Source organism: Mirounga angustirostris, unplaced genomic scaffold, assembly GCF_029215605.1.
Source record: "Mirounga angustirostris isolate CCGP_5_RB_7025 unplaced genomic scaffold, mMirAng1.0.hap1 SCAF_15, whole genome shotgun sequence".
NCBI lineage: Eukaryota > Metazoa > Chordata > Mammalia > Carnivora > Phocidae > Mirounga > Mirounga angustirostris.
In genome coordinates this window covers 58,475,738-58,497,097 of record NW_026991723.1, presented here as the reverse complement: position 1 = coordinate 58,497,097, position 21,360 = coordinate 58,475,738, and the positions used below count along the sequence as shown (strand labels likewise).

Here is a 21,360-nt window from a genome sequence, read left to right as displayed (position 1 = left end):
CACTGAGCTCCTCTATACCTCCTTCCTTCAAAGAGTCAGGCTAGGGGCACATGGATTATCCTATATGTTGTGGGAGGCAGCAAACACTGCCTCCAACTAAGAAATCCATTTGGAAGGTGACACTTCGGTGATCTGTCTATAGGAGGAGCAAGAATTGCTGAAGAGGAACATGTGTGGCCACAACATGTACTCTCCCCCTCACGTAATCACATAGGCACTCAGAGGACACGCAGGGGTTCCCATGCATGCCACAGAACATACTAACACATAAGCATGTATACGCACTGCACATGACAAGCATTCCCCCAGACCCCTCAGGTACACAAACACATAGGTACTCAGATGCCAGTGAACATACATATAGAGCTTGGACACCTCTGCAGTGGCATGACCTTTGGCATGTACCGATCTCCTCAAGTTTATACACTGAACTAGGCCCCCAAAGCTCACTGAAACCCAACTCCCACCCCAGTTGCTCTGTTATTATTGCCAAAGACTCCCTTAGGTATATCTCCATCTTATCTAGAGTGCCAGAGGGGACTGGGGGCTGAGGCTGTGAAGACCACAGTCATCTCCTTAAGATGGGGCCAACTTTATGGCATATCTCCTACAGCCAGGAACCCCGCCTGCTCCCACATTCCACCCATTAAGAAGTTGGACCTCGGGCGCCTGGGTGGCTCAGTTGGTTAAGCGACTGCCTTCGGCTCAGGTCATGATCCTGGAGTCCCGGTATCGAGTCCCGCATCGGGCTCCCTGCTCAGCAGGGGGTCTGCTTCTCCCTCTGACCCTCTTCCCTCTCGTGCCCTCTGTCTCTCATTCTCTCTCTCAAATAAATAAATAAAATCTTAAAAAAAAAAAAAAAAAGGAAGTTGGACCTCCCCCTCTCCGAATCACTTCCTCCCTGGATGGTGGTCCTAGGCTGACAACTGGCAAATGTGGAAGCCCCACTGTGGGCAGACATGGGAGAGGATAGGTTGTGCTTTGAGTCTTCTCTCAACTGGGTCTATTTTCCTATTAGGCATATGTTGCAGTGAAAAAAAAAAAAAACTAGTATAAAACAGGAACTAGGAAACTTTTTTTAGCCCCAGTACTGCCATTTACAAGCTGTATGACCTTGGGAAAACTGCCCCCCAACTGAGCCTCAGTTTCCCCATCTTTAAAATGGCCCTCTATATTTCAAGATTGCTCTAAAAGTGTCAGGAATTATTCCTAAGCAAAACAAACTTATCTGGAACAAGACTCATTACAAGAAGAAAACTAACCCATGTCCAACTGTTTGCTACATTGTTCTCAAAACTGTTTTCTTAACCCTGTTTTAATGCATGCCCAATATCTCAAAGTTTAGGCCAGAACTTCCCACACTGGACTAGAGGCTCTCTGATATAGGATTATGTCTCCCCCATCAAACTTCCCTTGCAGAAGTTCCAAGTTTCCTTCCTTGGAAAAGCAAGAGTCAAAGCGGGGTCAGGATGGCCACCAGGAAAGAAAACCTTGGAGTCTCTGTCCTGGGGATTATTAGGCACCTGCTGAGCCTCAAGCCCTCGGTTTCCTCTCTTCTGACCCTCCCAATTTCTCTCAATTGTGTAAGACCTCTCTCCTCCCTATTTCTCCGGACTTCTTCCCCAGTGATCTAGTTGCCCAGGACCCGCCTCTCCTGAATCCCTCCAGTCCACCCCTCCCTGCCTCAGTGCTTCCTGCTTCTGCACTCACCAGCCCCCGGGCCAAGGACCGAGAACAGCAACAGCAGCAATAAGGCTGGCGGCAGCTGGAGCCCAGACCTGAGTCGAGGCTGGGAGAGGGGCAGGGTATGAGAGAGGGGGGTGGATAGTGGGAGAGACTTGGGTAAACACAGAGATGAGGGCAAAGGCTGAGATAATGGATTGGGCTGTGCTGGGCACTGGGGCTTGAACAAGGGCAGGGAATGGGATTGAAGGAGGGGCTGTAATGGGGACTGGGGCAAGGGCAGGGTTTGGGCACCGGGTTTAAGCAAACACTGGGAATGGGGTTGGGACAGGGTTTCGGCTGGGATTTGTGACAGGAGGTGGAACAAGGGCAGAGGAGGGGTTGGGGGCCAGGACAGGCACAGGGACTGGGACTGGGACTGGAGGGGGGGCCTGGGTTGGGACTCGGATCTGGGCATTCGCTGGGACCCAGGCCGGGGCAGGGGCCGATTTGGGAAGCGGGGCGAGGGCGGGGCTGGGGGCCAAGGGCTGGGTGAGGATAGGACGAGGGGCCGGGACCAGGGCTGGGCCATGGCCCGGGGCGGGGGCGGGGCCGGACAGGTCAGCGCGGGGTGCGCTCAGAGCTGACCCACGGCTCCGCTCCCCACCCCCAAGGGGGTGGCTTTCGGTGTCCTCGTGGGCCCGGGGCCGGGGTCAGGCCGGCTAAGGCCGGGCCGGGGACCTGGGTAGGAGTTCAGGCCTGGGCGACTCCGGGCTGCGCTGGACCGGCGATAACCAGGCCCCGCGGCTGCGGCCTCTGTCTGACGTAGTTATGACGCTCCGCCCATCTATCACCTCGATTGGTTCTTGTCAGTAGAGCCCACCCTCTGCCCTATGCTATTGGTCTCCAACTTGATTCTGCGGGCCTCCGAGGACAGACTCCGCCCCAGCCCCAGCTCCTCGATCCCCTGCCTTTCTCACCCCAACCTCGGAGCCCCGATGCCAACCTCAGATGCTCACAGCCCCCACTGATAGAGCCACACACATCTCATAGGAACCCTCACAAACCCAGACACCTACGGACGTCCCCACAGACGTCCGCAGACTACCCGAACACTCTCACAGAGATCCCGCAAAACCCCTTTAAAAGTGAGCCCTCTAGGCTCGTCCCCTCTGGGTCCAATGCAGCCTCATTTGGAGACCAGTGCTGTTGCCACGGAGACTCCTGGGCGTCTGGTTGCCCTGGTGACGGATCCCTCCTCTCCCGGCTGGGGTTCCAGAGGTTTCAGTCAAGCTCCTCCCTCATCCGCCGCGGAACCCCTCGTCCCTTCCCCTCCCACCCTCCCCCAGATCTGGCCAGAGTTCCTTTGCGAATTTCTGCAGGTGTCCAACTTCCCTCCCCAAGTGGTAGACTTGAAGGCAAGGCCTCTCATTACATAACAACTGCAAGGCGAGTCTCATCCAAGAGCCTTCCATCCTTCTCTAACATTTCCCCTTCCCAGCTTCAGACGAGATCGTGACCTAAGGACTTGTAATAGCCAAGCCAAAGCCCAGAGGTATGTGGTTTCTCCAAAGGTTCCTCCTCCAAACTCTCATCTCATTTCGCTCCTAACACCTTCTGCCCCTTCCCACCTCAGTCGAAACCCCTCCCATTCTCTACTTTTCATCCTTACACTCCCCCTCCACCACGCTTCTCCACCCAGTTCCCTCTTCCCCTTCTTTTTATCCTTCTTCTCCTCCCATCCTTGGTTCTCCACCTTCAAGTATCTTTTTCCTCTTGCTGAATGTCTGGTCAGATTCCTATCATCCTACCTCTCTCTCTACTTCTTGTCCCAAACTTCCCTTTTGCAAAGACTCTCATGAATGTTAAGTGACGTGTTTAGCATCTCTGGAGCATGGGAAGAAAGTAGGGAGCACAGAAGGCTAAAGCTGGAATCCTTAGGCAGTGTTGCAAATAATGACAAGCCTTGAATGTCAGGGCCAAGAAATTTAGACTTAATCCTTAGGCTGACACAACTGAGTGTTTTTAAGCAAAGGAATGCCATTGTTAGGTTTACATTTTTAAAGAAAGATCTCCATTGGGTCATTATGGAGGACTGACTTCTTTTGGACATCCTTCCAAGACAAATTTGTCACACCCCACTCCACAGCATCCTAAGCTTACCCCAGCACACCACCAACTCATCTGTATTGTCATTTTGGTTAGCCTGGTCTCCTTCCCAGATTCTTTCAGCTGAGTCCAGTGCTTAGCACGGTGCCTGGGCAAAAGTGTAAGATTGGGTTGTTTATAAAAGTATAAGTTACATAAATCAATGAAAGAATGGCTGAATGGATTAATATGCTGGAGGAGGCAGAGGGGTGAAGTTACTACATAATCCAGGTAGAAAATGATGAGAACTTAAAATTAGAGAGAAAAGAAAGAAGAGAATGGATTTCGGGATTATTTAGAAGATAGGAAATATAGTCCTTGGTGCCTATTTGAAGATGAGGTTTGAGGGGAAAGGGAAGGCCAAAATAATTCCCAGAGTTCAGCTTTCATGCCCTGGGGGACATCCATTTAGCAATGTCCAGCAAGCAGTTGGGTATGACTGTTAAACACAGGGATTTAAAGAGGTCTGAACTGGAAATATGGATTTAGGAATCATCCGCATACCAGCTGGAAGTAACTGAAGCCTTGAACATGAGTGACATCATCAAGGGAGGGTGTATGTGGTCCCTAGACAAAACCAGACTGCAGTCAGGGCCCTGCCTAATGCATCATGGCGTTGTCCTGCACTCTTAGGAGCAAACCCCCACTTTGGCTTGGTATCCCAGTCTCTAGAACTCCACTGCCTGACCTCCATGGTCCTAAGGCCCAGGACCCTGCTCTTGGACTAGTCAAGTTGCTATGTTCAGGCTCCCTCCTGGGTCACGGTCCTCTGCTACCATCTACTGATGGGATTCTGACTGCTTCAGCCTTTCTGTCTTTAAGTTCCAGCTCCCTCACAATCTGTAGCCACATGTCACATGGGGTCTAGGCACACAGGTGAACCTCCTGGCACCATACCCTGACCCAAAGTTCATTTTGCTTCCTCCTTATATCTCAGGTGCACTGAAAACCTTATCCTAATTCCATAACCCCCAGTGAACTCTGACTTGCAGACCCTCCAGTCCCAACCTAATGAAGACTGTACCCTCTTCTACCACTAGATGGAAGCAGACAAGGTCACAGAAGCGCCTCATGCCACCATGGAAACAGAGAAGCACCCCTCTTCAAAGGACCCCTCCGCCGAGGACTCACAGGAGCCCCCTATCCCTGAAACAGGCTTTGAGCCTTCCATCTCTAAGACCCCTTTAGAGCCCCTTACCTCTGAAACCCTTTTGGAGCCTTCCATCTCTGAGACCCCTTTAGAGCCCCACACCTCTGAATCTCATCTAGATCCATCCACTTCCCAGGCCCCTTTAGAGAACCATGCCTCTGAAACCTCTTTGGAACCTTCCATCTCTGAGACCCCTTTAGAGGCCCACACCTCTGAATCTCATCTGGTTCCATCCACTTCCCAGGCCCCTTTAGAGACCCACACCTCTAAAACCCCTTTGGAACCTTCCATCTCTGAGACCCCTTTAGAGGCCCACACCTCTGAATCTCATATGCTTCCATCCACTTCCCTGGCTCCTTTAGAGACCTACCCCTCTGAATCCCTTTTGGAGCCCTGCATCTCTGCGATACCTATAGGATACTCTGAGATCCCTTTAGAAACCCTTATCCCTGAGACCCTGTTGGAAACTCACATCTTTAAGGTCCCAGAGAAACACCTCTCTTCTCCTACCCCATCACAAGACTATGTCCCTGTATCCTCCCCTGATACTCTGAAGGAAGACCTCTCTAAGTATTCTCCCAGTGAGGTCTCATGGTCAAGGAGGTCCATCCAGATCTCTGAGCCTGAGATCCTTCAAAAGCACTCCCTTTCAAGCCCTTCAGCCCCGGTCCACCTGGACACATCTGCAAAGGGAAAGGAAGAGGAAGGAGAAGACAAAGAGCGGGTGGATGCCACGGACAGCACCGCAGCCATGGCGCAGCCTGGACAACAGCTGGGCAAGACGAAGGAGAAAGGAGTTAGCCGTAATTGTGCCTGTGCTTTTCCCCGTTCCCATCACTGTCTTACACCTGCTCCAGGAGGAGGGGATTGGGTTACTCTTTAACCTGGCCTCTTCTCTTAGTTTTAGGGCCTCCTCACTTCCCCTTGGTTACTCAGCTTTTCCCTTCCCAGATTACACAGTCCACCCAGTGGTCCCTGCCAAGCGAGCAGAGCTGGTGGAAGTGGCTAAGACAATGCCCAGAGAGAAGTTTGGTGCTCAGGTGAATTATCTTTTCCAATGGGAGAAGAATGCAGCCCTAAGTACCATCCAGACAGGTGAGCCCAGAAAGCCCTTCAGAAGCCTGTGACAGGCCGGTGGCCATCCTCCAATCTGACTGGATCGGGGATCCTGACCTGATCAATGGATCACTGCCCCTTGTGGAAATGGCAATGCTAACTGCCTGTAATCTAGGAGGGGAGAAACCAGGTGGCCCAAAGTGGACAGCATGAGTACAGAAAAAAGTGGGGATATTCATATAAAGCCCAGGTAGGGACAGGCAGCTAAACTAAAGTTGTTAAAAGGAAAAAAAAAAAAAAAAGAAGGGTCATAGGCCAGCCCCACATCTAGGGCTCTGAGAGCCTGCACCAAACCGACCTTAAGGCAGAGATGGCCCAGGACCCTAGACAGTCCAGGAGACTTGTGGCTCTGACATGGCAAAAGACTTTGGTCCCCTTGGTGGAATGCCACTAAAAGGCTGTCACCCTGCATGCCAGACCATTATCACGTGGGTACCCAAAAGCTATGAGTCTCTTCGCCAAAGAGAAGCGTCATATCTTCAAGCCCTACTGATTCCAAGTCTCAGCCCAGAATTAGTACTCTTGCCAGCCCCATTAGTGGCACGCTATGCTTATCTGGGCCTGCATATAAAAGGTGTGCAGATGTACTATGTAAACCCGTGCCGTCCGGTGCGAGCATGTGTACCTGTGTTGCTGAACTTCATGTCTATAGCGAATACCTTCAGAAAGCAGGCCACCCTGACCTGCTCTGCAGATTCTGGGGGCTTCTAAACTAAATTCAGTAGACATCAGTGCATTTACTTTTGTCTTTTATACTTCCTTTTCCCCTTATGATAGGAAGAGAGTTATGTTGAAACTAGATGGGCCTAAGATATAAAGACAACCAGGCAATCCTATGTCCTCCCTTCTCCATGCAATTTACTTTCCTCATTCTCTTGCTGGGACCCTTCCCCTCCACCCCTGGCCAAGAAAGTCATAATGATCTCATTTGTTTCTCAGTCTCAATTCAGGCATTTAAATGGCTTTGTTTGCTTATTTTAACATCTTCTGTCACTCTTATTCTTCCTGCAAATACAGGGTCATTCAGTCCCTGATCTCCTTCTCAGAACCTCCTGCCTGCTCCCCACTCTTCAAGGCTGCTATACTTCTTCACATGGAACTTCTTCATTTTCCTGTTTAAACGGGCAGTTTTATGTAGTAATTTAAGTGTCATTCAATCCTGAAAAAGGTATTTAGGGTTCCCTAATATTGGGGATCTTGGGTCCCTAGAGAATCAGAATGTGTGCTGTGTAGAGAAGGATCAAGTGTAAGCTTTTCTTTTATTTATTCAGCATTTACTGAGCACCAACTGTGTGCCAGTCATTGAGCCAGATGTGGAGGCAGTGGCTGGTGGGATGTCAAAAACAAAATCTCTCAAGTAATTTGTACTCTAATGAGAGACACCAATAAGTAAAAGGATAATTATAATTCATTCTAATTGCTATGATTGAGGTCAGCCCACAGTGCTGCACGAGCAGAAAAAAAGGGCACCCAATCTTGGGGGCTCAGGGAATAAGCCTTGGAAGGGATGACTCCTCAGCTGAAATCTATAAGATGAGTAAAAAGAGGGGCACCTGGGTGGCTCAGTCAGTTAAGTGTCTGCCTTCAGCTCAGGTCCTGTGGGATCGAGCCCCACATCAGGCTCCCTGCTCTGCAGGGAGTCTGCCTCTCCCTCTACCCCCCCCCAACTTGTTCTCTCTCTCTCTCAATAAATAAACAAAATCTTAAAAAAAAGATGAGTAAAAAGAGGTGGCCAGGTAAAAAGTGGGATATATCCAGGTGAGATCTGACAGGGCAAGGCATCAGTAGGAAAGTGCAAGAAATGTTGGACAGGGCTCAGCTCTGGAAGGGCAGAACCGTACAGGCATTTCTGTGCAAAGCTCAAGAATTGGGATTATATCTAAGGGTAGCTGAGAGTCACTAAAAGATTTTAAGTGGGACAATAACATGAACAAATTTGTGTTTTTGAAAGACTGCTCTGGGGCGCCTGGGTGGCTCAGTCGTTAAGCGTCTGCCTTCGGCTCAGGTCATGATCCCGGAGTCCTGGGATCGAGCCCCGCATTGGGCTCCCTGCTCCATGGGAAGCCTGCTTCTCCCTCTCCCACTCCCCCTGATTGTGTTCCTGCTCTCGCTATGTCTCTCTCTGTCAAAAAAATAAATAAAATCTTTAAAAAAAAAAAAAAAAAAGAAAGACTGCTCTGGCAGTATCGTACACTGGAGAAAGATAAGACTGGACATAGGAAGACTACATTGGTCACTGGTAATAATAATCCAGGTAAGAAGTAGATGGGTGGAGGTGGAGAGAAACAGGACGTTCAAGAAATGTTAAGAAGGTAAAACTGACTTTTGGATCTTTGGATGTATGGGATAAGAGAGAAGGACATGCCTGGAATGACCTCTAGGTTTTTGGCTTAGAGACTGATTTGATGATGTTACCATTAATGAATGCCTAAAACAGAGTAGATTCATGATAAGTATGTGTTGGATGAACAGAGGACAAAGGATGAGGGCCAGGTTTGAAAGGAATAATTGGCTGTACCACATTAGACGTGCTGGTGGAACATGCTGGTGAAAGAGTCTGGAGACAGCTGGCTATATGGGTCTGAAGCTCAGGAGAGAGGTCTGGACTGGAGACACCCTTCATGTAAAGACAACTGTATGTTGTATGGAGATGTTCTAAGCAAAAATAGATGTTATCATGCAAATGTGATTATATGACCATGGAATCGACTGTGTTGTACCCTGTCTGGTATTTTCAGAGTAAGCATCTGTGCTGTAGACACCTTTGCCACAAATAGGGAGCCACAAAATTAATTAACCATAAGGCAATTTGCCATAAAATATTTTTAAAAAGATTTTAAAAAAAGATAAACTAGTTGATAGTTTGGTCTGACAGTTTGTTGGTTTCATCAACTGGTTGACAGTTTGGCTTCATTTCTCTGTTGACACAGTACTCCCATTTGTATATTACATAGATCTTAGCCTTCATAATTGTCTACACAGTGACACAGAGTTTTGAACCCACACAACTTCCCATACAACTTTGGAACGTCTATCGATGGACATGTGACAATCTGCCAAGAAAAAACAGTAGTGTAGAAAGCTTTCACAACACAATACAAAGGTCAGTTACAAATATGTATCCTAATCCTAGTATTTGGAAACTGATACCTCTCTTAATGAAGGAAGAAATTTTAGCAAAAAAAGAGAAAGAGTGATGCCAAACAAGGAGATGAATCAACAAGCAAAACAAAACAAAAAACAAAAACGTGTAATACTATGAATTAAAGACTTTGAAGACAAGTGCTTAGGTACAATCCACAAAATAAAATCAGTTATTTGTACAGTATTGCCATGAAACTATTCTATACATTTTAAATTCAAATATATTGCATTTTGCAATAAAGCCATTTTTAATTTTGATATTCATTTTCCATTTTTCATTATGTCCTTTTTAATGAATGCCCTTTTATTTTTCATAATTTTTTCTTTTGTGGCAAAATTGTCTATGGCCAGTTAATCACGCAGTGAAAACGTCTGCAGTGAAAATGCTTGAGGCAAAGATTCTTAAGGCTTAACTACGTAGAATCACCTTATACAGAGTCAAAATGGCATCCCAGATAATGTCTCCTCACCCTGCCGGTCCTAAGAGTGTTTGGAATCAGAGCAGAGAGAAGAGGGTCCCACTCTGGACTACATGGCCTGATGTCAGTTGTCCCACTTTAAGACCACTGACACCTATAATGGAATCTGAGGTATAGTTGCTAGTCTGTCTAAACTCTAGTCTTCACCTGAGAGCTGGACACTGACTCCCATATCAGTGCTTGGACTTGACTCTCCCAGGCCCTCAGGCAGGACCTTGATCTATGGGCACTGACCCTCGTTCACCTCCACACCTCATCTGCTCAGCCTGTCCTGCTGCTCTGGACAGAGTTCAGAATTCCTCTAGTGGAATTCTGGCCCCCACTCACCTCCATTATGACTCTGCCTGTACTCTGCCCCTTTGACCAAGACTCGCTGGTGTGACGGGGCAGTCGTACTATAGGCTGTCAGTATCAAGACAGAAGTAGCAAAGCCAAAAGCCACATCTGGACGGGCTTTAGACCCTGAAAAACCATGGGTGAGGCAAGAAAACCCAGACTGACAATTAGGCACAAAATTGTGAATTGTGGCCCTGGCCAGAGTCAAAGACCAGAGGACACTAACGTCAGGGCTATGCCTGGAATACTGGGTCTGTCTTCCCTCCTGAAGGAACTTGCTCCTTCATTTCGGCAGTCAAGGAGTCTGTGCTCTCTGGGCACCTATTTTGGCCAGGCCCTAAGCTAGGACTAGAGATATAGGCGAAAAGACAGACCTTTCCTTGGAGGAACTTACGGTTTAAGAGGAACACAAGTGGAAAGTCCATTCTCGTGTATAGTACTGTGATAGGAGTAGCACAAGGAGTCAAAGAAAGAGAAGAGGCCCCTAAACAGACAGAGGAAGTCAGGGACAACTTTTTGGTGGAGGTAACACTTCACTGTAGCCTTTAAATGGGAATGGGTCCTACGGCGAAGATCCCACTCCATGAGGACTCATCTAGGATTCTTGCCTAGAAGTTGGAGTACTCTCAGGTCTCCTGAAGGGTGAGAAAATCTGAGTGGGATGTGCTCTCTGGTTCTCCTCCCACATTTACATGGCTCCACCCTTGCCTTTTAGAAAGGCTGACCATGAAGCCAGTTTCAGATCCCATGGCTGAAACCAGGCTCTTAAGGGTTGTGGTGTTTTGCTGGTGCCTGCTCTCAGGGATACTTCTTAGCCTCACAAGCTTCGATTTCTTGACCTTCACCACTCATGACTTCCGGCCTACCTCTTTCTCCTGATTCTTAGAGAACCATAGGCAGCCCTTCTCAAATTCATAGATAGCGTTCGTTCAGTAACACCAGGAACAAAGAAAGGAAATATGAAGGTGCGAACCTTGAAAAGTGAGGAAAGCCCTCCTCCTGGTCCCAGAGCTGCCCAACCTCCTCCTCCTCTGCCTCTGGTCCCATCAACAACCATGCTTCTCTTCTACCCCTAGCCAATCATCTTCCCTTCCCTCACCTTAGACTCTTCAAGGAAACAAAACAAAGTTGGTTTCTAATGTGGGAAGGGGAGGAGATGGGAATCTTCACAGTCACAGAGAACTTGGCGAGATTCGTGTTTATCTTCAAATAAAATTTCATTTATAATCTTGAAGACTGTCCTCAGTCATTTCTGACAGGCTAACAGAGATGGAGTGGATCCTGGGGTGGAAAAGGAACTGAAACACTTGTGGAACCCTGAGAAAACCTGGCGAGAAAATGTCTAAAGGGGTGGGGATGAGAACTCATGGGTGGAGGTGAATACACCTAGGGGGAGAGGTGAGAACGCCTTGGGTAGGAGGCGTAGGCTATTTTTCCTTCTCACTTTTCCTTGTTAATCCCTCCACACTCAGGTCTCTACATTGGCTGGCGCTGCCCCCATTACCTATGGGACTGTTTCCGGATTGGAGATGAGTCCAAATGCTTTTGTGGACACTTGTTGAAAGAGCACCAGATCATCTCAGGTAGGGAGAACTGACCAGCCCCTGCCAGCAGGGAGGGATAACTATACTCTGGCCATATGAGAGAAAGTGTGTGTGTTGGTATGAGGGAGGGGGTTGGCACGGGAAGGCCAGGCCCTACTAGGTGCCATTCTAATCCTCCATCTTTCCCCACTACCACAGACATATCTGTGCCCTGCAATGTGGGCCAGTGTCGCTGCCTCATGTTCTGCTTTATCCCATCACGCCCAGAGGAGGTGGGTGAGTTCTGGCTCAAAAGACGAACTACCTTTGACCCCAAGGCCTGGAGGGCCCAATGTCGCTGCAAACACAGCCATGAAGACCATGCAGCTACTGGGTCCCATCCCTGCAGGGTGAAAGGTAATTTCTAGGGTGAGGGGAGTACAGGGGTGGGCATGGGTAGGATGCAAATAGTTTGGGGATAAGGATAGGGGAACTGGTAGAAGAAACTCGGGTTTGTGGTTGGTACGGAAGAGATGAGAATACAGTCAGCCCATGAGGAAGCCCCAATTCCCTATACTTGTCTTGGCTTCCTCCTCGCCCTAGGCTGTTGCTGCAACTGCTTTGAGTCTAATTTCCTCTGTGCGGCCTGTGACCGGCGCTGGGAGGAACACGAGACTTTTTTTGAGACTGAGGAGACCCGGCGACGAGGAGGGAGGCCTCATGGTGAGGGGGCATGGTCATAGTCAGAAGGCTGGGCAGGAAGGTGCTCCCACCCTCAACCATCCCATCCAGGACTATCTCACCCTCTCACCTGCTGCACCCCATACTTGCCCTGGTTTCCACCCCCAGGAGCAGACTATGTGCCTTTTGCAGAGATGCCTACCCTCCGAGAAGCCATTGTCAGCAACTCTGACTCTGAGGCTCTACAGGAGCAGGGGCCCTCTGGCCGTCCTGGCTCCCACCCCAGGCCCCCTGGGCCTCCTGGCCCACACAGCCTCTGGCCTGACCCTGTGTCTGACCCCCATACCTGACCCTTTCACCTCTGCTTTTCCCTCCTCCAGGGACAGACAGTGTCAACACCTGGCGCAGGCCCCTTTGAACCTGGCTCAAATCAGCAATAAAAAGGAAGCCTCTGGAATCTGGCCTGGTTCTGTATGGGGCAGATAGATCCTAGCCCAGGGATAGACACCCTAGGACCTTAGAGTTGGCACCTAATGGGGCCAAGAGAGAGCACCACACAGGAGACAGGCTGGATCAAGCCACCTGCCTCCACCAAACCCACATTCAAGATGCTAGCTCTGGCATCAGCAGGACAGAGTGGCTTCAGGCAAGCCAAGGAGGGAGGGGGTTTCCAGAAGGATAGAGTGAACACTGATGTTAGATGCAGGTGGGGATGCCAGTAATAAAGACTGGAAAATGTCCATGGGATTTTATAATTAGGTCTTTGGGTACTTCAGATAATGTGGTTTCAGTGGTGCAGTGGAGGCAGAAACCAAACAGCAGTAAGTTTGAAAGAGTTTGTTTAGGAAGCTTGGATGAAAAGAGCAGGAGAGAAGTCAGACAATATCCAGAGGGAGATGTGGAGTCAAGGAAGCATTTTTTAGGAGGGAAAAAAGGGGAGGAACCAGTAGAGAAAAAGATCTTGAAGGATGCAGAAGAGAGAGAGATGCCTGGTGAGACATCCCAGAGATGGAGGGAAGGAATGAGATCAGGGCAGAGGTGAAGGGATTTGCTCTGGACAGGAGAAGTACCACCCCCTAAGACCAAGAGGAAGAGAGAAAGAAAATGATGGGCCTTCACGGAGCTGCAGGAAGCAGGATCTTGTGGAAGTTCCCCTGTGAAATAGGAGACAAGGTCAGTTGCTGGTTGTGAAGGAAAGGGGTAAGAGTGGGGAGTAGGAGATAGGAAGAGAGAGGAGAAGGCTTGGGAAGGCTAATGTGGGGAATCACAGAAAAACCTAATCAGTGGGTAGCTGAGGATTCGGGTACAGCTGGAAGCAGGAACCTAAAGAGGAAAAGAAACACAATAGTTAGATTGATGGTTGATGATGGGAGGGTGTCAGGGAGGATGATCAGGAAAAGAAAGCACAAAGAAGGCTTGAGAATGTGGAGAGAGTTGACCATACAAACGGAAAGAAAGTAAAGCCTGGAAGCAACTGACAAATTGAAAAAAAAAAGAACAAAGGAACAGAAGTCTCTAATGAGGTCCAGCAGCCAATGTAGCGGTGGGGATCAGTACTGGAGACAGTGGTCAGAGCCTCCAGAGAGCTGCAGCTCAGAGAGCAGCTGCCAGGTATCACAAAGGCTTGGAGTAAAGAACTGTGGGCGAGCAGCCAAAATCAGTGACTGTGGCTAAAATCAGGGAATCATAGTTATTTTTATGAGGAGTAGGAGATTCTGGCACTAATGGGCTCTGTGATCTTAGGCAAGTCACTCTCTGGGCCTCAGTTTCTGGCTCTGTAAAAGAATAATCTCTGTGCTATCTGCTCTCCCTGAGAACCCAAAGAAATAACCAGTTTCAAAGTGCTTTGTCGTCGTCTACCGTGCCTGGCCGGTTTCCTTCCCCTTCCTAGATGCCAGCTCCTCTTATCTCTTGCGCTTCTCCAGAGCAGCTCCATGTGGTCTCAGAGACACCACAGAGAACTGCATGTAGCCTCTGGGGCACAGAAAAGGCCAGTCTACATTTCCCCACATTTGGGGAAGCTGTCTATACTTCCAAAGGAAGGGATGCAATCTGGACTGCTAGAACTCCTAGGGGGAAATCACAGGGTCAAATGTCTGCCCTTTGGAGGGAAAAAGGACTTTCTAACAATAACATGGCTATAGCAAAGTTTGTTACTATCTCTGGAAGTAAAGAGTTGTTCTTGACGGGTGATATGCAATGAGCGCCATAATGACCATTCATTAAAATTAATTCAATAGTCAACAATAAAGGAATGGTTACTGTGATAAACTCACTCAAATAAATAATATGCAGAGGGTGCCTGGGTGGCTTAGTCAGTGGGCATCTACCTTGGGCTCAGGTTGTGACCTCCAGGTCTTGGGATGGAGCCCTGCATGGCATCAGGGCTTTCTGCTCAGTGGGGAGTCGGCTTCTCTCTCCCTCTCCCTCTACCCCATCCCACCGCTCATTCTCTCTCTCTCTCTCAAATAAAATCTTAAAAATAAATAAGTAAATAAATAAAATGCAGACATTACAAATATATTTACATAGGCTATGTAATAATGTGGAAAATTGATTGTAAGGGGCAGAATAAGAATATATATGCAATACATATGTATTACATATTATGAAAGCAAATGAAACACCAAATGTTATTCATTCCACAATCATTGAGCACCTATCTATGTCAAGGACCTGTGCTAAAAAAAAAAAAAAAAAAAAAAAACAACCAAAAAACCCTAAAGATACAGTGGTGGCTTCTGTCCTAAGTGTTAAATGTCGTACTAAAACTTAGCTGTGTGAGAATATTAGCATTTGGTGACCCCCGTTCCTCGGTCAAAAATATACATTCAAGCAAAACGAAATATACTTCTGACCTAGCCATGATGCATTTCCCTGGTCCTTCAAACCTACCTAAAAATGCCAGGCGCCAGGCTAACTGCATCGCACACCATTTCTGATAAGGAAAAAACACTGGATACCTATTACTTTGCTTATTAGTCGTGTGGCAAAGACAGGACACTGCCGCCGCACCCCCGTTTAAAAAGAAAGGGGGAAAATGCCCTGAAAACAAACTGCAGAATCTTCAATCTCGGAGTATGTACACAAGAACATAAACGAAGGAGGAACTGCCCTTAGATGAGTAAGTTAAAAATCTCTGAAATGCTCAAGGGCCTGAAATGCCCTTGTAGGGAAGAAGTTGGGCGTCCGTCCCACCAGTTAAAGAAAGGACCCCGTCCCAGTTCTCCTTCAGCCCACCCGCCTGGCGCCCCGCCCGGCCCCCCTCTGCGGCCTTGGCCCCCCGGGTTGCGGCGCTTCCCGGAGCCAGCCAGCGCCGAGCGCCCTCAGAACCGCCCTCCCCCCGGCCAGTGCCGGAGACGGTCTACGACCTTCGGGGCTCGGTGCCACACCAGTGTGGTGCAGCGGAGCCAACTGGAGGAAAATCCCACCTCTGGGTCTCTTAATCCTTCCAGTGGAGTGAGACACTCTCTTGGCGAAACTACTTAGGGGGCCCAATGGCGAAGGAACCGTCACTCTGACCAGAAGTCTAAGCCAATGGAGTGGAACGCTCGCCCTCCAGCTGGCAGAAGAAGCCAATGGGCTGAAAAGATTCCACCTCCACGGTGGCGGCGGAGCCGGAGCAGTGAACGGCGCCACCCTCTGGGCTAAAGGGCAGCAAGCGGGCTCCGTGGCAGCCCCACCTCGGCCTGGCGGCGCGGCCGGCGTACTGGCCCGGGGAGAGGTTCGGCGGCTGAGGGGCAAGATGGCGGCAGCCGCGGTGCTGGCTGCCGGGGTGCGCGTGGCGCGCAGGGCGGTGGCGGTGGCGGGGCCGCGGGGGGCACAGGTGAGAAGCGGCCGTAGGCGCGCGGAGGGCGTCCCGCGGGCTCGGCCGCCCTTCCGGGCCGGGGGATCGGCGTTCCTCCCCCAGGCGCGCGCGGCCCTGCGGCCTCGCGGGGACGGAGCCCGAACGCCGGGCAGGGAACGCCGCCCCTCCCGAGGTGCAAGCTCCGGGGCTGTGCGGTGAGATCGGGCTGGTGGGCGGCGGTGGCCGACGCCGTGCACCGCCTCGGGCGCCGAGGTCGCCGCGGGGTCAGTGCATTGGCTGCTGCCTTCTAAGCCTACCTGAAGCCCAGCTGACCGAACGCCTGCTCCGGGCAGCCTCCTCAGCGCCCCCTGCAGGAAGTGAGGTTTGTCTTGTCGGAGCCAGTCTCCAGCCTCTGTCAGGCCCCTGGCCTTCTGAGCACAAGTGTTAACCTCTCATCTTCCCCACTTGTCGGAGGGGTCAGGTTCATCCCAGCTCTTTCTCCCACAGTGTGACAGCACGGACTTCAGCCTTCTCTGAGCCCCTGGGAAACTGAGGCTTCCCTACCCACAATCCCCTGGGGCTGGGGGTGCTGAGTTCGCTTAATTCTTCCCTTCACTGATTTAAGGGACTGGAGGTAAAATTCACAGTAAGAGGTCGGATGTGACACCTAGACGTGCTGTGTCAAACCTGAATAAAACGGGTAACATAGCTTAAAGATCAGGCAACAAGTAATGGAAATTAGTGGAAACTTAGTAACAAGGTATGAGTAAATGGGAAGAGCTCCAGTCTTCTCAAAGGTGATACAGACCATTCTCTTTATTTTATATTTGAAGCCAAGAGGAGGGATTTATCTAAGGTAATTCAGTGGTAAAAGGAGAACTGGGACCTAAGTTTCCAGTTCTCATCCTGTGTCCTTTCCTCTGAACAGCAACTAAATTTACTAGACACATTAGGAACAGGAATCACTTGCACTGCTGAGTCCTGCATTGTAATACAGCCTTTATCTAACCAAGCTCAGCACTTTCTGACCCTACTCTCCGCTACTGATGCTCTGAAATTGAGGAACTTTTCTTTTGGATAAGAACCACAAATAGGTTCTTAGAAGGATGAAGTTAATGACTAACAGAGCCCAGCTTCTGCCAGCCCCGACTCACTATATGGGATAGGTAGTGTCAGCCCCCTCCCTTGGGTATGTCTGACCCACCTTCAGGTCCGAGGAGCTGCAGGTGTGACTGACGGAAATGAAGTGGCCAAGGCCCAGCAGACAGCTCCTAGGGGAGCAGCCCCAACTGTCTTCTCCCGGATCCTGGATCGAAGTCTCCCAGCTGACATTCTATATGAGGACCAGCAGGTGGGGTGCCCTTAGGACTCATCCCCTTAGGAACTGCTGAGATACCATCAGCCTGTTGAAGTAACATGGTGGCCTCTGGCCTGTCACTACTCCCAGTGTCTCGTATTCCGTGATGTGGCCCCTCAAGCTCCTGTGCATTTCCTGGTCATTCCTAAGAAGCCCATTCCTCGGATTAGCCAGGCTGAAGAAGAGGACCAGCAGGTGGGAAGAGCAGGGCCAAGGTTTGGCTTCGGGGGGTGGAGCTAGAGGTTTTGCTCCCTGTGAATGAAGCCACCTGTCTCCAACCCCTTTCCCTGTAGCTTCTAGGACACCTTCTCCTTGTGGCCAAGAAGACAGCAAAGGCTGAGGGCCTGGGAGATGGATACCGACTTGGTGAGTGACTTTTGGACCTTGAGCCCCTCACGTATAAATTCTCAAAACTACCCCTCAGTATGATCTTTAATCTTTGACCTTTTCCATGATCCTGACCTCCTAACCCCAAGTTCTCTTTCAGTGATCAATGACGGGAAGCTGGGCGCACAGTCTGTGTATCATCTGCACATTCATGTACTTGGGGGCCGACAGCTCCAGTGGCCTCCAGGTTGAACCTACCAACTGACCAAGAACCTCAGACCTGGATGCTTGGAGGGTGGGGGGAAAGGGACCCTATGATGCTAATAAACTTACTCTCCCTCGATTTTGGATCACTGTCTTAAATATATAAAGATACCACAAATAGGAAAGAAAACTGATTAAAGATAATCATCTCTCTTGACTATGGTCAGTGAGAGACATTAAGGAGGCCCATCCTGCAGTTAAAGAAGCATTTGCCTATAGATCTGTGAGTCCTCATGACTAATGGTCCACCTGGATCAAGCTTCTAGAAAAGTAGCAGTAGGAATAAGCTTGTGTGAGTAGGAAGAGACTGAAACCCAGGAGTGAGCCTTGCTCAATCCTCGCACTCACTCAGATGCCAAGCCAAGTGCTAAGGGAGTCTGAGAGGAGGATGGTCAATGTGAGGGCCTTTTACTGAAGGAGAACTAATTACACCAAAAAAGGCCTCTACCCTTTGACAGATCCCCATGTCTCACCATTTTGCTTTTGAGTTGTTTGATGTATTTTCAACCTTAAATATTTTAAAAAGACTCCCTCCACTTTTGAGAATGAACTAAGGGGAAGTTACTGTTGCCCCTACACAAGCACACCAGGTATGCTTTACTCTGATACCCCAGCCCTGTGCTTGTCTCCAACACAAAGAACCACCTTAGAAAGCCTCAAAAGAACCATGCTGGGGGCGCCTGGGAGGCTCAGTTGTTAAGCGTCTGCCTTTGGCTCGGGTCATGGTCCCAGGATCCTGGGATCGAGCCCCACATCGGGCTCCCTGCTCGGCAGGAAGCCTGCTTCTCCCTCTCCCTCTCCCCCTGCTTGTGTTCCCTCTCTCGCTGTCTCTCCCTGTCAAATAAATAAATAAAATCTTAAAAAAAAAAAAAGAACCATGCTTACGCGTAGAAGGCAGGGCCCTAGGCCAGCGGAACCTTAAAAGCTGGGCTGAGGCGGAACGGAGTCTGAACGGAAAGCAAACGTCCCAGACAGCGGCAGGTTGAAGACTTCCGCCCCGCAGAGAATCTGCCTCCACCCCCACCCAACACTTCCGCCCAACTCTAGTTCTGCGCAGTCTCCTGGAATTATTTGCCGTCTCTATGGCAACCCGGTAGCTGGTGCCCGAAGATGGAGACCACCGAGTCTACCAAGGGATCGCGGTCTCGGTGAGAGCGGCAGCTTTGGCTGCAGGTGTAAACAAGAAGGGTCAGAGGACTTACTGGGCTGCGCTTTTGAGGACTTTGACGCATTCGCTTTCTTTTAGATCTTTGGACATACAGCCTGGTGCTGGAGGGCTCAGGTCGGCTTCAGAACCGTTTCCTTCGGATGGCCGTCCCGGGTCGGTCTTGGCAGCCGCCATCACTGCAGCTGCAGCCGCCTCCACCGCCAAAACTGATGCGTTATCTACGAAGACCCTAGCGCGCTACTCTGAGCCCAGCGTTCTCCTGGACCGCTCCTCTGACAGTCTTCCTGGGGAGCCCTGCACTGGAGCCAGCTTTACCCACAAGACAGGCCATAGGAGACTTGGCTTTGAGCCTGTCTATGTTTCCCGTTTCACCCAGGATCCCTGTACTACAAATGACCTTAGCTCTAGTCCTGGCCCTGCTCCTGGCTCCGGTTCTGGTCCTGGCCATGGCTCTGGCCCTGGCTGTGACTCTGGTCAAGGCACTGGTCCTGGTTCTGGCCCTGGTCCTGCCACTGACTCTGGGCCTAGTCCAGACGGTGGTCATGACCCTGAGCTCAGCCCCTCCAATCTCCCAAGCTTCAGAAACCTCAGGGCAGAGCTGGTCCCTAATTATGCCTCCTGGAATCACTACTGCCACTGGGAACCTCGGAAACAACCCTGGAAATTTTTGCAAGTCTCAGAACCTGGTGCCCGAGGGCAATGGAAGACCCCCCAGGTTGAAGGGAACTGTAAGGTTCTCAGTGAAACATTGCCACGGGGCCACTGCCTTCTCTACAACTGGGAGGAGGAGGTATTGTTTTGACCTGCTCCCTTTTCCTGAAGACTGCCCCCAGTTTCTTGGGGGAGGCAGTAGTTTATGATGAGGGTGGGTACCATAAAGGATATCATGGTCACTCAACTTGGGGCCCACAGAGAGCCACCAACCACCTGGATCAAGTTCCAAGTATGCAGGATGGCTCTGAGAGTTTCTTCTTCCGACATGGACACCAGGGACTGCTGACCCTGCAGCCACAGTCACCCATGTCCTTCAGCACCACCCAGAAAGACTCATACCAGCCCCCACGAAACTACTATCAGCCAATTCGAGGTGGGAAGCATGAGAGAACGGGCCAGCATGAGCCCATTAGAGAAAAGAGAGAGGAAGGAATTTCTAGTAGGACTATGGATTGTCCAATGGGTATAAGGGTAAAACCCCATGATTTTTCTTCCTTTTCTCACATTTGTTTCTTCTGGGCCTGCTTCTTAACCAGACTCCCCCATTCTGTCCCCTCCCTGCCCTCCCACAGGAAAGCGTGAAGCCATGATGGAGATGCTCCTGCACCATCAGATCTGGTGAGAGGCTGGGGGAAGGGTAAAGGGGAGGGGGAAGACAAATCTGGGAAGAATGGCTCTGATGCCCCCCAGAACTGTATAGTAAAGAGGTGCAGGCAGAGCAGGAACCCACAAGGAAGCACTTTGAGGTCGAGTCTGTGACACACCGTGACTACCGAAAGGAGCTGGTACATGCCGGGCCTCCTGCCCCAACCAAGGTGAGAGCTTATCCCATCCCATTTGTACAGCTGGGCCCTAATGGGCTGTGGGAAAGTAGTAGAGGTTAAGAGAGGGAGATTCAAACCAAGCGCTTTTCATGTTTTCTCCCTTACAGCCTCACGACTACCGTCAGGAGCAGCCTGAAACCTTCTGGATGCAGAGGGCCCCACAGCTACCGGTGTGTGAGGGTGTTGGGAGTGCGGGAGAAGAAGGAGGGGAAGAGGCTCTTCTGTTCCAGCTTGGCGCAGAGCAGGATCTGTCCTCATTCTGGCCCTCCTCCAGGGTGTCAGTAACATCAAGACACTGGACACGCCATTCCGGAAGAACTGCAGTTTCTCAACACCAGTGCCTTTGTCTCTGGGGCAGCCTTTGCCCTATGAACCTGAGAATTATTCCCACCAACTGGGAGAAAGATCTTCCCTTGCCTGTCAGGGAGAATAGGGTGGTGAAATGCGTAGAACCACTATCTAAGGGTTGAGGAGGGAAGAGGGATGTGGAATATGGAATCTATTTCCATCTGTACTGGAGAGGTGGGAAGGAAGTACATTCTGTCTGTACTTGGTGAAGGGGCTTTCCATAAAGGGTTCTCTCTTGTCCTGAGATTGCGATTTCAGTTATTCTAGGCGTTACCATGTTCACACCCCATCACCTTTCCTTGGACTTGCCCCTAACCCAGACTCTGACACCA

General features: G+C 50.2%; 4 protein-coding genes across 21 annotated transcripts in view; 3 read left to right on the top strand and 1 right to left on the bottom strand.

The window, feature by feature from the left end:
* Positions 1 to 18,992, bottom strand: part of TMEM8B (transmembrane protein 8B) — a 79,146-nt gene extending 60,154 nt beyond the window's left edge. For 7 of the 16 annotated variants that reach the window (XR_010407708.1, XR_010407707.1, XM_064579427.1 and 4 more), the window contains exon 1: positions 1,711 to 2,254. Coding sequence is in view for 5 of the 16 variants with exons in the window: in XM_064579427.1 (XP_064435497.1) it covers positions 1,711 to 2,254 (544 nt within the window). In the remaining 11 variants the exon portion in view is untranslated. Of the gene's footprint in view, positions 1 to 1,710; positions 2,255 to 15,670; positions 15,729 to 16,343; positions 16,391 to 18,859 lie in introns of those variants that run through there. The other 9 variants (XM_064579430.1, XM_045882669.3, XM_064579431.1 and 6 more) reach the window with 9 other exon arrangements.
* On the top strand, positions 1,679 to 14,744 carry FAM221B (family with sequence similarity 221 member B). Of its 3 annotated transcripts, XM_045882672.3 has the most exons (8): positions 1,679 to 1,805; positions 3,164 to 3,217; positions 4,851 to 5,763; positions 5,912 to 6,055; positions 11,508 to 11,618; positions 11,778 to 11,975; positions 12,162 to 12,281; positions 12,620 to 14,744. In XM_045882672.3, exons 3-8 carry the CDS (start codon positions 4,851 to 4,853, stop codon positions 12,655 to 12,657), a joined length of 1,524 nt encoding a protein of 507 aa, XP_045738628.1. In that variant the 5' UTR covers positions 1,679 to 1,805; positions 3,164 to 3,217; the 3' UTR covers positions 12,658 to 14,744. The 3 variants fall into 3 exon arrangements, with proteins under 3 accessions (XP_045738628.1, XP_054365278.1, XP_054365277.1); XM_054509303.2 differs by lacking the exon at positions 3,164 to 3,217 and having other exon boundaries at positions 1,724 to 1,805; XM_054509302.2 differs by lacking the exon at positions 1,679 to 1,805 and having other exon boundaries at positions 2,949 to 3,217.
* Positions 15,836 to 18,053, top strand: HINT2 (histidine triad nucleotide binding protein 2). Its single transcript, XM_045882674.3, has 5 exons — positions 15,836 to 16,065; positions 17,237 to 17,377; positions 17,474 to 17,578; positions 17,677 to 17,749; positions 17,871 to 18,053. Exons 1-5 carry the CDS (start codon positions 15,985 to 15,987, stop codon positions 17,960 to 17,962), a joined length of 492 nt encoding a protein of 163 aa, XP_045738630.1. The 5' UTR covers positions 15,836 to 15,984; the 3' UTR covers positions 17,963 to 18,053.
* Position 18,993: 1 nt separating the features above from the next.
* Positions 18,994 to 21,358, top strand: SPAG8 (sperm associated antigen 8). Its single transcript, XM_045882675.3, has 7 exons — positions 18,994 to 19,122; positions 19,221 to 19,932; positions 20,055 to 20,229; positions 20,429 to 20,474; positions 20,557 to 20,671; positions 20,788 to 20,850; positions 20,955 to 21,358. Exons 1-7 carry the CDS (start codon positions 19,085 to 19,087, stop codon positions 21,111 to 21,113), a joined length of 1,308 nt encoding a protein of 435 aa, XP_045738631.1. The 5' UTR covers positions 18,994 to 19,084; the 3' UTR covers positions 21,114 to 21,358.
* The last annotated feature ends 2 nt before the right edge of the window (positions 21,359 to 21,360 follow it).